The 14,586-nt window shown below is 39.4% G+C and overlaps 1 protein-coding gene across 3 annotated transcripts in view; it reads right to left on the bottom strand.

Annotated features, from left to right (window-relative positions):
* Positions 1-7,805: 7,805 nt before the first annotated feature.
* The window catches only part of LNP1 (leukemia NUP98 fusion partner 1), a 39,671-nt gene continuing 32,890 nt past the window's right edge, over positions 7,806-14,586 (bottom strand). The window contains exons 3-4 of one of the 3 annotated variants that reach the window (XM_027559035.1): positions 13,742-13,972; positions 7,806-9,680 (exon numbers count right to left, since the gene is read on the bottom strand). In XM_027559035.1, the coding sequence (XP_027414836.1) occupies positions 9,531-9,680; positions 13,742-13,972 (381 nt within the window). In that variant the 3' untranslated portion in view covers positions 7,806-9,530. The remainder of the gene's footprint in view (positions 9,681-13,741; positions 13,973-14,586) is intronic. The other 2 variants (XM_027558861.1, XM_027558950.1) reach the window with 2 other exon arrangements.

The following is a 14,586-nucleotide window of genomic DNA, read 5'->3' as shown; positions in this document are numbered from 1 at the left end:
CTTGTTTATAAGAACCTAATGAACAATCTTTACACACACAATTGCTAGTTACAGGCGAAAGATTTATTAATATTTCAGAGATAAGAGAATCCTGGGAAAGTACTTCACTGGCTCCTTGCTCAGGTTAAAATTGTTCATGACAAGTATATTACTATTACCCATTATGAATGGCTAACCAGCACCCATTGCAAATGGAAACTCTAAACAAAGAGACATAGTAATCATTATGAAGATTTAATTTGTTTGCATTTATCTCTCCACCAAAACACCTGAAGGTGATTTACACAATAGCAATGAAATCACCTATAGCAATTGCAATGAAATCACTCTTGGGAGTCCCGTGGAGAACGGGGAGATCAAACTGGTCAATCCTAAAGGAAATCAACCCTCAATATTCATTGGAAGGACTGATGTTGAAGCTGAAGCTCCAATACTTTGGCCACTTGATGCGAAGAACTGACTTATTAGAAAAGATCCTGATGCTGGGAAACATTGAGGGCAGGAGGAGAAGGTGATGACAGAGGATGAGATGGTTGGATGGCATCACCAACTCAATGGACATGAGTTTGAGTGAACTCCAGGAGATGGTGATAGACAGAGAAGCCTGGTGTGTTGCAGTCCATAGGGTCACAAAGAGTCAGACACGACTGAGCAACTGAACTGAACTGAACTGGATGAAATCATCTGCTGTGAAGAAAGGTGTATAGGACACAGAACACTGAGGAGGTATGAGAAGAAAGGGAAGGAGGCAAGAAGAGTTTGAAATAATATTTTTGTCATCAAAGTTTGAAAACCAGCTCCATGGGGTGTTTGATGCCATGCTGGAAAGTTTTAATTCTGTAAGTAATGAGCCATCTAAGGGCTTCAAGCTAGAGAGTGACACAATATATATATATATATATATATATATTTTTTTTAATTAGTTATCTCTGAGGAAGTGATGTGTAGACTTTCATTTACTGTTTATCTTCCCCACGGCAATGTGAGCTCCTGAAAGAGGTTTTTATCTGCTTTGCTCACTGTTGTATACCTAACACAGAGCAGGAAGTAAAACAACAACAACAACAACTTTTCATTGAATGAACAAGCAAATCCTGGCAATTAGTAAAATGGGAGAGACTTAGAGATCATGAGCCAAGGCGAGGTGTGGCTATGCTCTGTGGTGTAAATTACTCAAGAGTTGCTGGGCACACATGTATGCACAAGCTGAGCTAAAATTAAGGAGCTTCACAGTTCATTATTGATTTTTGTTTGTTTGCTTGTTTCTTTAATCTAGATAAAATTGACCTATAACATAATACTCATTTCAGGTGCACAATGATTCTATGTCTGTATATATTGCAAAATGATCACTACAATGTCTAATTAATATCCACTACCTCTGCTGCTGCTGCTGCTAAGTCGCTTCAGTCGTATCCGACTCTGTGCAACCCCATAGACGGCAGCCCACCAGGCTCCCCTGTCCCTGGGGTTCTCTAGGCAAGAACACTGGAGCGGGTTGCCATTGCCTTCTCCAATGCATGAAAGTGAAAAGTGAAAGTGAAGTCACTCAGTCGTGTGCGACTCTTCGCGACCCCACGGAAGGCAGCCCACCAGGCTCCTCCGTCCATGGGATTTTCCAGGCAAGAGGACTGGAGTGGGGTGCCATTTCCTTCTCCAATGCATGAAAGTGAAAAGTGAAAGTGAAGTCGCTCAGTCGTGTGCGACTCTTCGCGACCCCACGGAAGGCAGCCCACCAGGCTCCTCCGTCCATGGGATTTTCCAGGCAAGAGTACTGGAGTGGGGTGCCATTTCCTTCTCCAATGCATGAAAGTGAAAAGTGAAAGTGAAGTCGCTCAGTCGTGTGCGACTCTTCGCGACCCCACGGAAGGCAGCCCACCAGGCTCCTCCGTCCATGGGATTTTCCAGGCAAGAGGACTGGAGTGGGGTGCCATTGCCTTCTCTGATTCACTACCACACACAGTTACAAATTTTTCTCTTGTGATGACAGTTTTTAAGATCCACTCTCTTAGCAACTTCTGTTTATACGGTGTAGAATTGTTAGCGATAGTCACCATGCTGTACGTTACATCCCCAGGACTTATTTTATACCTAGAAGTTTGTACCTTTTGACTCTCTCCACCCATTTCACCCACTGCCTACTCACACTACTCCCCACCTCAGGCAAACACCAATCCGTTTCCTGTTTGTTTGTTTTTGGCTTTGGGGGAAGGGGTTGAGGTACAATTGACATGTAACATTATATTGGTTTCAGGTGTACAACATAATGATTTGATATTTTTATTTATTGTGAAAAGATCACTATGATGTCATTAACATCTGTCACCACACACTTACAAAATTTGTTTTTCTCATGATAAAAACTTTAAGATCTATTCTTTAAGCAACTTTCAGATATGTTTTACAATATTGTTAACTATAGGCACCATGCTGTACATTACACCCCATGACTAATTTTTTTATAGCTGGAACTTTGTACCTTTTGACTATCTACACCCATTTTGTACACCTGGCCTGCCCCCATTCTCCCCACATACCCCCATCCCAGCTTGCTTTTTAAGATTCTGTTATGTAAGTGAAATCATACAGTATTTGTCATTCTCTATTTGACTTATTTCACTTAGCTTAATGTCCTCAAAGTCCATCCAAGTTGTCATGAATGGAAAGATTTCACATATATATATATATATATATATATATATATATATATATATATACGAAATATATAGAGAGAGACTTAGATTTCATATATATATACATGAAATGCAGACAAGGCAATGGCACCCCACTCCAGTACTCTTGCCTGGAAAATCCCATGGACAGAGGAGCCTGGTGGGCTGCAGTCCATGGGGTCGCTAAGAGTCGGACACGACTGAGCGACTTCCCTTTCACTTTTCCCTTTTATGCATTGGAGAAGGAAATGGCAACCCACTCCAGTGTTCTTGCCTGGAGAATCTCAGGGACAGGGGAGCCTGGTGGGCTGCTGTCTCTGGGGTCGCACAGAGTCGGACACGACTGAAGTGACTTAGCATAGCATAGCATAGCATATATGAAATAGAGAGAGAGAGACTTAGATTGTTTCCATGTCTTAGCTGTTGTAAGTAATACTGCAATGAACATGGGAGTGCATATGTGTTTTTGAGCTACCGTTTTGTTTCCTTCATATCAATACCCAGAAGTGGAATTGCTGGATTATATGGTAGCTTTATTTTTAATTTTTCAAGGAAATTCCATACCCTTGTCCACAGTGGCTGCACCATTCACCATTGTTTTTCCCTCACATCTCCATACATGCAGATGGGGCAGAACTGTGCTCAGTCAATTCTCTACCTGGCTCCTAAAATAGCAGGATTTCAGTCAAAACAAAGTTATATAATCCCAGGAAACAAAAGAATATTAAAAACTTCAAAGACAAAGAAAATTAGTATTTATAATCCCTCCCTTTGCTAGTTTAAAATCTCCCATTGTGTAAATGTAAATCATCTGCACAAGTATTTTATGCCTTCTTTCTCTTTTTGTGCCCCGTGGAGAAAATCAGTTCGTCATTCTCCCTCGTGTACCTTTAAATACATTAATAAGTCATAAAAATTACCCAGTGTTTAATTAGATTAATCCAACCTCCAAAAGTTTTGATAGGAAATGCTGCAGTTCTCCTTTCTGTCTGAAAGCTATGGGAGTGATTTTGTCACTGCCCGACAGGGAGGTTTCTCTGCGTCCAGCGTTACCGTCCAAAGGTCAGCTCAAGTCTGCCCCCTAGAGCAGAGTAACCAGTGTGCCTTCACAGTAATGCTTAACCGTGTTCATTTCTGACACTGGTGTTTTCCAGAGAACAGCCACTTTCTATTTTATATGCTTCTGCATTATTTGAAAGTATGACAGGTGCTGTTTTTATAAGTAAAAGAGTTTCCATGGAGGGGGGAATATGATCTACAAATGCAATTTTTCATTTCAAGAGAGTAATATATGACAGTTTCTTGCCTAAAATAGGCAGAATTAATTCAAGTTATAGAACTCTGTTCAGAGTCACACTCTCAGACAATATATATATATAGCCTCAGTACTATGAGATAGGCACCTATGGGGTTCTGGGAATGCAAAGATGATTAAGATATGATTCCTGTGAACTCAGAGTTCACAGTCTAGATGGGAAGACAAATGTGTACGTAAATCATTACATGCTAAAACCCACATGAGTTATACTACAGCACAGAAGAGAATATAATTGGACAGAGGTATTTTCATTTGGAAAGAGAAGGATGGAAGGAAGGAAGGGAGAGAGGAAAGAAGGGAGAGATAGAAGGAGGGAGGAAAGAAGGAATCAAGTATAATAAACTTTAAAATGTTATAACTACTATTAAGCCAGTTAACCCAAAAAGTAACACCATGGGTTAATCAAATTCTGATTCTTTTTAAACTCCCTAGAATTTAAAAAATAAAATTCGAGTAATACAAAAAGAGGCTTAGAGAATCAGTCACGGTAAAGATCAGTACTGCCCCAAAGGAATGAGACAGAGAGGTAAGTGTAAATTTTCTAATAGCTACATTAAAATATCAGAGGGACTTCTTTGGTGGTCCAGGAGTTAAAACTCTGTGCTCTCAATGCAGGGGGTCCAGGTTTGATCCCTGGTCAGGGAAGACATCATTTTGGTCAGGGAAGACATCAACAAAGACATTATCTTTGTTGCAATCAAGGGGCCTCAAGTGATGTGGTTGCAGTGAGAATGGAATTTAGTAGGTCCCAGTGATATTTAGAGGCAAAATAGGCAGAAGTTGATGATTATTGGAATGGAGAACAAAAGAAGACTACAAGATGGTTTCAACCTGAACCAAGTTCTTAGTTGACAACTGGTAAATGATAATAACCATTCACTGAGATAGGGAACCATAGCCTTGACTAGACGGACCTTTGTTGGCAAAGTAATGTCTCTGCTTTTTAATATGCTATCTAGGTTGGTCATAACTTTCCTTCCAAGCAGTAAGCATCTTTTCATTTCATGGCTGCAATCACCATCTGCAGTGATTTTGGAGCCCAGAAAAATAAAGTCTGACATTGTTTCCACTGTTTCCCCATCTATTTGCCATGAAGTGATGGGACCAGATGCCATGATCTTAGTTTTCTGAATGCTGAGCTTCAAGCCAACTTTTTCACTCTCCTCTTTCACTTTCATCAAGAGGCTTTTTAGTTCCTCTTCACTTTCTGCCATAAGGGTGGTATCATCTGCATATCTGAGGTTATTGATATTTCTCCTGGCAATCTTGATTCCAGCTTGTGCTTCTTCCAGCCCAGTGTGAAGAAAAGCTGAAGAAAGCTGAGTGCCAAAGAATTGATGCTTTTGAACTGTGGTGTTGGAGAAGACTCTTGTGAGCCCCTTGGACTGCAAGGAGATCCAACCAGTCCATCCTAAAGGAGATCAGTCCTGGGTGTTCATTGGAAGGACTGATGCTGAAGCTGAAACTCCAGTACTTTGGCCACCTTGTGCAAAGAGTTGACTCATTGGAAAAGACCCTGATGCTGGGAGGGATTGAGGGCCGGAGGAGAAGGGGACGACAGAGGATGAGATGGCTGGATGGCATCACTGACTCGATGGACGTGAGTCTGCGTGAATTCTGGGAGTTGGTGATGGACAAGGAGGCCTGGCATGCTGCGATTCATGGGGTTGCAAAGAGTCAGACACGACTGAGTAACTGAACTGAACTGAGATAGGGAACACAAGAGGAGGGAAAGACAGGGGGGCAAGAAATAATAATGTACTTTTTAAAAGTGAGTTTGAGGGAATTTCCTGGCAGTCTAGTGGTTAGGACTCCATGATTTCACTGCTGAGAGCCCAGGCTCAATCCTGGGTCTGGGAACTAAAATCTCACCAGCCTTGTGGTATGACCATAAAATTAATTTAAAAATGAGTTTGCAATGCCTATGAAAACTGCAACTAGATATATGTCTAAGGTCCAGTTGTGTGTGTGGGTGTGGTGCTCAAGAGAAAGGTCTGCATCATAGGAAGAGATTTAGGGGCCATTTGGGGCTTCTCTGGTGGCTCAGATGGTAAAGAATCTCCCTCAAGGCAGGAGACCTGGGTTCAATCCCTGGGTCAGGAAGATCCCCTGGAGAAGGGAATTGCAACCCACCAGTATTCTTGCATGGAGAATTCCATGGACAGAGGAGCCTGGCGGGCTGCAGACCATGGGGTCAGTTGGACATGACTGAGTGAATAACACACCACATAGGTAGCTGACCCCATGGGAATGTTTGATATTGCTCAAAAAGAATAAGCGGAGTCAGACATATGCCTAGAACACATGCCTAGACAAAGCCTAGAGGAAAGCCAACATTTAAGGGTTAAGGATTCCTCAACAAAGACTAACCAAGAATGATCAGTGAAGTCCAAGGAACCAGAGAATATAGATCATAACAACCAGAGAAGACTTCAGAAGGGAGAGAGTGGTCAGCAATGTCAGAAGCTGCCAGATAGTCAAGCTAAGGAAGTAGAGCAATGTTTTCATACAGTTTGACAGTAAAGGGGACAAGAGTGACTTTGAAGAGAACAGCTTCCAAAGAAGGTAAAGATAAAAGTCACATTGCCACAGACTGAAAATTCAGGGAGGAATGTAATAGATACTCTTCAGGAAGTTTTCTGTGAAAGGAAAGATAGCTAAGGTGGTAACTCAGGGAAAACAAAGTGTTAGTCACTCATGTCTGACTTTTTGCAAGCCCATGGACTGTGGCCCACCAGGCTCCTCTGTCCATGGAATTCTCCATGCAAGAATATTGCAGTGGGTAGCCAACCCCTTCTCCAGGGGATCATCCGACCCAGGGATCAAACCTGGGTCACCTGCATTGCAGGCAGATTCTTTACCATCTGAGCCACCAGGGAAGGCCAGGGTGGTAACTATTGGCTATTAAAAGTGGTACCTACTGATATGTTGTGAGGGAAACTTTCTAAGATAGAATAGACTTGAGCACATTCTAAGTATGTTTCCTTTGTAATAACCATTAAAATTATGCACTCAACTATTTTATTGACTTTAAAAGATGTTATCACATATTATTAACTGAAATGAGTTAATGTTTGGACATAAGTTGTGTGTGTATATCTGTGCACATAGATAATATTCTGAAAAGACATAAAATAAAGTATATCTCTGAGTAAGTATAAGAATTTTTAATTTTTATTCTCTTTCTTTTATATCTTTATTATGACAAGTATTGTTTTATTTTAAAACAAATTTTAAAAAGGCAATAAATAGACAAAGTCATATTCAGAGAGTCCCCCCTTTTACATGTACAATGGTCCTGAAAGTGTGCTGAAAATGGACTTTTCTTCAATTTGATAAAATATAGAATAAAATTCCTAATTCTGATTTTTCCAGGTATCATCATCCTTGAAGGGGAAGAACCTTCACACGTATCCTGGTTGGAGTGGAAGGTGGCTACTCTCTCAGTCAGCCAGCCAACGCGCCCCGAGAACTCCAGGTATTTCTCCTTCCCGTGGGTGGGCCACTTCTCCCCAGACCTTTATATTGGGGCCACAGCAATGTATAGATCATCCCCACTTCTAAAATTTGGTTAGCAAGACTGAAAAGTACCCAAAGCAAAGGTGGAGAAACCAGTATTTTCCCCACAACTACAGCAGAACACAAACCTCAAAGGCAGGTCAGGTCCCATTCTCCACCTTGGTAGCAAACACACCAGGTACTAGATTGAAGTCATCTTTTACTTGTGTGAAAAAGCATCATTGAGAGGCTACATGAAAGTATCAACCCAAAATGGTGAAGGTACAAGTTGTATGAATTGAAAGAATGCAAGTTAATGATCATCAATATTTTACTTTTATTTCACTGTTTTCCTCTTCTCTTTTTCTTTCTTTTTACTAACTATGCCAAAGTTAGTTTGTTCTTACATAAGCAATCAGTTGTGGTATAATTCTGGGAGATCTTTACAAAATAGAGATTCTTGCTACCCTTGGGCATTTAAAGATCCAAGACAGAGATAAAGAATAAAAAGAAGGCAGGAATAGAGACCCAGATGTAGAGAACAGACTTATGGTTATGGACACAGCAGTGGAAGAAAAGGGTGGGACAGATTTGAGAGGATGGCATTGAAACCTATACATTACCATATGGAAAACAGAGAGCCAGTGGGAAGTTGCTGTATGACACAGGGAGCACAAATCCAGTGTTCTGTGACAACCCAGAGGGGTGGGATGGGGAGCGGAGGGAGCTTCAAGAGGAGGGGACATATATATATATATATATATATATATATATATATATATATATAATATACACTTATGGCTGATTCACATTGTTATATGGCAGAAACTAACACAACGTTGTTAAGCAATTATCCTACAATTAAATTTTTTTTAATTTTTTAAAAAAGAATAAATAGGGAGATTTCAACTATCTCTCCTTCTAGGGAAAAAAAATAGAATATGGGCTCAACGTGTTTAATTAACCTGACTGTGGTGATGGTTTCACAAAGAATGTCATATACATACACGTCGATCATCATGCTGAACAATTTAAATATACACAAATTTATTCATCAATTATACTTCAATAAAGCTGGAAAAAGAATAAAAAGTCCCTGCTTCAACAGCACATACAGTAACATTGGAACTTCTCTGGACACACAGAAGATTAGCACAGCACGTGTGTAAGGGTGACATGCAGATCTGTGCGGAGCATTCCATATGTTTCAAATAAGTCATGGGTGTAATGTACAGCAAGATGACGATAGTCAACAATACTGTATTGTACATTTGAAAGTTGCTAAGAGAGTAAGTCTTAAAAGTTCTTATCATCAAAACTATAACCCACTTCCAAGTCCTGCTTTTCTCATTCACCTCTGCCCATTTACAAGCAAATCACACACAGACTAAGTCAGGACCCTCTGCCAAAGGGAAAAAGATGTCCTGCCTCAGGTTAGGAACATGAGTCAGAATGAGCTGAGTTCTGGCCCTAACTCTGATTACCTCCTCAGCAGTGAAAGACAGAACTTTCCTAAACTGCAGTTTCCTCTGCCAGCAAGTAAAAAGACTACACCCCACCTCGGGAGTGGTGAGGACTATTTCAGGTCATGCGTTCAAACTTTCCACATAGTACCTGGCACCTTTAATTACCAGTTCTCATTAAATAATGGCCATTAGACATACTTATATAATAACTTCTAGTAAGGAGTTCGAGTCACACCAATGACATTTATTTAAGATTATTTGTGAGGCTGATGTGGAAGAAGGGTTGGTGAAGATGTGTAGGTGGCTCTTTAAATATCTCTCTTTACATTTTCAAGAATAACTTTATTCTATTAAAATACCTTTTATTCTTTTTATTCCCCTAAAAGGGCAACAGAGCAGATCATACTCTGAAAAGCAGGTGGGGTATGATGCAAGCTGTCTTGGGGAGCAGCTGAATCAACCACCCACCTGAGTCACTCAGCATCTGCAGACCCTCTTACAGGTACCGTTCCTGGGTCTGGTAAATTGGGGCTCAAAAAGCAGCAGCGTCGGTAGTCATGGTGTGGAAGCAAAGGGTTATTTGAGCGCTTTTTCAGACAGGGTAGGCAGGTACGCTTCTCCATGCTCTTCCTTCCTAGAGCTCCTTTTTTCCTCCACTTTCTTGCAAGACCTCACTTCCAGAAACCGGCGTTCTCTCTCATTTCTCTCCTTTCTGCTCTCAGGTCCCTGATAAAGAAGGATTGGAAAAGGGTAGATAGCTGACAACATTCAACATTTTTCCTAATTATCAGAAATGTAGGAAACTCTAATCATTTAGGAGACTTTCACATCTTAGTTTTTAGTAATAAATTAGCACAAGCCTAAGGGTATTGCTAAAGCTTTAGTCATAAACAAAGGAAGAGGGGCCTTGGGCACCAGCAGATGGTCTGTGGAGGAAACTCGGCCTGCACATGACTCTGCCTCTAAGGTACAAAGGGATGTGATTTCACAGTAAAATTAATACTCTTCTGGTACTTTTTGAAAAAGAATGTGGCAAGGGAATCATACATTGAATGATTCTAACCTCCTCACGGTCACTAAGGGTTTGCACTAAGTTTTCAGATAAGGACTAGGTAAAGAATGAAGTGTCAAGAATGACATTCAACCACACTAACATTCCCCAACAAGTTGCCCAGGGGTCCACATTCAATGGTCAAATGAACAAACACACACTGTTGTTCTAGGATGGGGCGATATGACACCAACTAGACTAGAGACCCTACTGCTTAGATTCTACACCTAGGCGGAGGGAGACAATCAACCAATAAGCCTGAAAGGAAATAAAAAAATAACAGGTAGTTATAAATGTAATGATAACTATAAATAGGGTGATGTGATAGGGAACTGTGTGGAGACTGGGGGCAAGGGGAGAGGTGTGCTTCTTTGATTTCCATGGTCAGAGGGTTAGTTTCGAAGGAATTACTTACAAAAGACTAGTATTGGTCAATATAGTGATGGTATCTATTTACACTTCAGTTTTTTAAATAAACAAAATCATTATTCCCCCATTGTCCACTTGAATTGGAAATGCTGCAGAACTCCTGAGTGCCTACGAGGTGAACATAAGCAGTAACACTCAGATGAGCAAGGTCATGACTAGCCCAGCAGGGTGAGCTATGGGGATGTCTGGTTACTGAGGGGGTGTTATCCTCTGTACAGTGTTAAATTGTTTTCATACTGAGATTATTTCATTTCTATCTATAATGGTCCGCTAGTCAAAATCAGAAAGCAAAACAAATGATGATGCTGAGATACAGGTTAAGAGGGGCTTAAAAATTGTACTAGCCCTGTAAATGTGCCTCCAGATTATTTTCATTAGGTCCAGCACTTGTATTAAATCCATCAATCTGCTCATAATTCATATTGAGCAGCCAGGAATATCTCTAATCCTTATAAGAACAGTATAAAATAGAGAAAATATAGTGATGATTATTTGCAATTTGGCTTTTCCCTCATTGAGAATAAAGACTATGTGAAAACTGCTCATAATAATAACCTGAAATATTTTTTTCTTATCTTATCACTTAGAAACAAAGTGAGAAAAATTATTTTAAAATGCCAGTTGAGTTTTTCAATATCAAAAGGAAAAACTTTAATGTTATTGGTCATGAACAGATCACAAAGGCAGTTTTCTGGCTCTTCTTGATGCTAAAAGATGTAAAATTTAAATCTACATAGTAGTATACATTTGGCCCCCAAATAAAAGCCAATATACATCATTTTTAGATTTGCTGACAAATCACACTTTTTAATGTAGTTAGTTTCAGAAAATCGCATCAATTGTTACACAGAAAAATGTTTTAAAGTATGTATTTTCCAAATTGTTTTATTTGGAATGAAGAAAAATTTTATAATATAAAAGTAATATAAAATTTAAAATATTTAAAATTATTTATCATATATATTGATCACATAATATGAAAAGCATTTTAATGATTTTGTAAATTCCTAGCAGGTTTCTAGGTTATTATACAGTTGTCCCTTAGTATCCTCAAGGGGACTGGTTCCAAAACCACCCACGGGTACCAAGATGCATGGATGCTCAAGTTCACAAGTACAGAACCCAAGGATATGAAGAGCCAACTACATACAACTATGAACAGAGTTCTTGAGTCAAAAAAGTTGAAAAGGCTGCCTTGGTTATCTTGGCACTCAAAAGGAAGAACTTGAGAAATGAATGAAACAAACATTCTTATATTTTAAGGATAAGATAATGACATCTCTTTAAGTAAGAAAATTGATTTCACATTTACACACTTATGTAAACATGTGATATGAATTTTTTCTGTGGCCAACAGAATCAACAAAGAATTGTTCTGATTAAATTTTTTTTCAAAACATATTTATATCCTTCCTTACTCTAGAAAGAATTTAAAGCAAGTCAATTCCCTGATTAATATAATTAATGACTTTAACAAGCAGTTTTGAAACAGATGTGAAAAAATATTTTATTCCTGCCAAAAGCTCATAATGTGAATCTAATCATGAGGAAATATCAGATGATTTCAAACTGAGCTTCATTCTAAAACATAACCAGCCAGTCTTATGAAAGATAAAGACTGAGGCATTGCTGCAGAAATAAAATAGCTTAAAGGGACATGAAAATCATTTGCAACACATGATCTGGAATCTTGATATAAAAAATATTATTGGGACAACTGGGAAAATAGGAATAAGGCCAATAGATAAGATATTGTGTTGGTGTTCATTTCCTGAGTTTAATTACCATACTATATTTATATCCTTGTGCCCTTGTTTGGGGGTGGGAAGGAAAGAGAGAGTAAATGTAAATGGGATAATATGTTTACGTTTAGAGGGAATCTAGGTGAAAGGTGTAGTCTTGGCACTATTCTTGCAACCTTGTTCTAAGTCTGAAAGCATATCTAAAAAAAAAAAAGTATTAAAAAAAAAAGACAAAATAGAAACCCTTAATAATGTTTAGACACAGAAAGTGACAGCTGTTCACTATTCTTCCTTCCTTATTCCTTTTTTGATCCCGTAGAGATAGCACTTACTCAAGGGGAGTCATAGATACACAAGGTCACTGCGACAAAAGTGAAGTGCCACCGTGAGGCAAAAATGCACAGTGACAATCCCAGCAGCTGTCACAGCTAGGCAGAAAGCACCAAGCTCAGGGGACCATGAGGTAGGAAGCCCATGAGTGTCTTCCCTAGCCAGTCACAGAGCGCAGCTCAAGATCCAGGTGGATCTAGCCTTACTTATTCGCTCCATCTACTACATGGCAGAAACATATCATTATTCTTCTTTTGCAAAATAAAACCAAAATCAAAGACCCAACAAAAAAGAAGTATGTTGCTCAGGGCTGCTCAGTGAACACACTGCAAAGTTGAAAAACTAACCTCCAATTAATTGGTCTCTAGTTTAGGACTTTATGTATCAGTTTTGGCATCATCAGTGGTGCTTCTAGTCTTCCCCCCATTTCCTGCCTGTTTCCCTTATGCCTCACTTGGATTCCCACGAGGCCACTGTGACCACTCCTGCTCCTGCTCTTCATGGTGTCCAGAGAGTTCCTTCTGTGTGCTTTTTAAAGATACAGGGGGCACAACGCCATCACAAACTATTTCCTACCAGATTACATAGGGGAGGATAAGAGCAATAGGGACAGCTTTTTCTTTTTCATATAGTGGAAAGAGAACAAATCACAATTATTTGTAATAAGGGTGATAGAAACAGTCTCAAAGAACTAGAGGACATTGGTAACAAAACATTCCAACCAGTACTTCTTCAGGAATTCTTCCTACACCCGATGTCTTTAAATAATAATAATTTAAAACCTTTATGTACATCTGGGCTATCTAAAACAGGTATCATTTTCCAAAGATCTCAATGCTGCTGCTGCTGCTAAGTCGCTTCAGTCGTGTCCGACTCTGTGCGACCCCAGAGACAGCAGCCTACCAGGTTCCCCCGTCCCTGGGATTCTCCAGGCAAGAACACTGGAGTGGGTTGCCATTTCCTTCTCCAATGCATGAAAGTAAAAAGTGAAAGTGAAGTCGCTCAGTCGTGTCCGACTCTTTGCAACCCCATGGATTGCAGCCTACCAGGCTCCTCTGTCCATGGGATTTTCCAGGCAAGAGTACCAGAGTGGGGTTCCATTGCCTTCTCTGAAAGATCTCAATGCCAAACTGTAAATAAGAAGCTAGATTTGTTCTCCTCAGACTGGGAGAGTACGAACTCTTTGAGTTTCCTTTTCTAAGACAGCTTAAATATTCAATAACTCTGTTACATACCAAAGAGACGGAACGTTTGGTTCTAAAGCACAGTTGCTGTTCAAAGGAGTCTGAAAATGACTGAATTTTGGAATGGGATCTTCCTTTTGATTCCAATGGCTCCTTGAATGACCCATCCCCTGAGCACTTTCTGTGATCCCGCACTTGAGTGTGGCATCGAAATCCCTGGTCCTCATAAGAATACCTTCTAGGATGGCTGGCAGACGACATCATTCTGGGAAGTACAGGAAACTGGGAATACAGAATAAAAAATGTTACAATATAAACAGACTGCACAATATTAGCACAGAGACAGAATGTCCATAGATTACTAACCAAACGAATCTCATGTTGAACTGAAATTTCATCTTCTTGATCAGTAGGACCTTTCTACAGCAATGAGGCAGTGGAGTCAATTTGTCAAAACATTAAATATCCCAAGATTAGCTTTGTTGCTCCTGTATCATTAGGGTGGTATAATCAAGTGTCCCAAGCCTTAAACTGACATGTAAAAAAAAATTCCAAAATAATCAAGTGAAAATTTTAAAGAAGCCATAAACATTAAAAAAAATAATACAAAGATGAATAGTTGTGTGATTTCTGTATAGAGAAGGAATTTCTAAGAGCAAAGAACAATAGAAGAAGTCAAAAGGAAAAAAAATCATTTAATTACATAAGTAAAGCTAATATACATGAAAACAACACAAAATTATGCAGTGGACAAAAAAAAAACAAAATATTTGCTACAAGTTACTAATATTTAATAAATACTCTGAAGATAAATAAGTATATTCACATATACATACAAACATAGAGGTCAGGTAACACAATGACAGCAACAGAAAATGATCAACAACTGGAAAATA

The sequence above is a fragment of the Bos indicus x Bos taurus genome, chromosome 1, assembly GCF_003369695.1.
Source record: "Bos indicus x Bos taurus breed Angus x Brahman F1 hybrid chromosome 1, Bos_hybrid_MaternalHap_v2.0, whole genome shotgun sequence".
NCBI lineage: Eukaryota > Metazoa > Chordata > Mammalia > Artiodactyla > Bovidae > Bos > Bos indicus x Bos taurus.
This window is presented reverse-complemented; position numbering and strand designations above follow the sequence as displayed.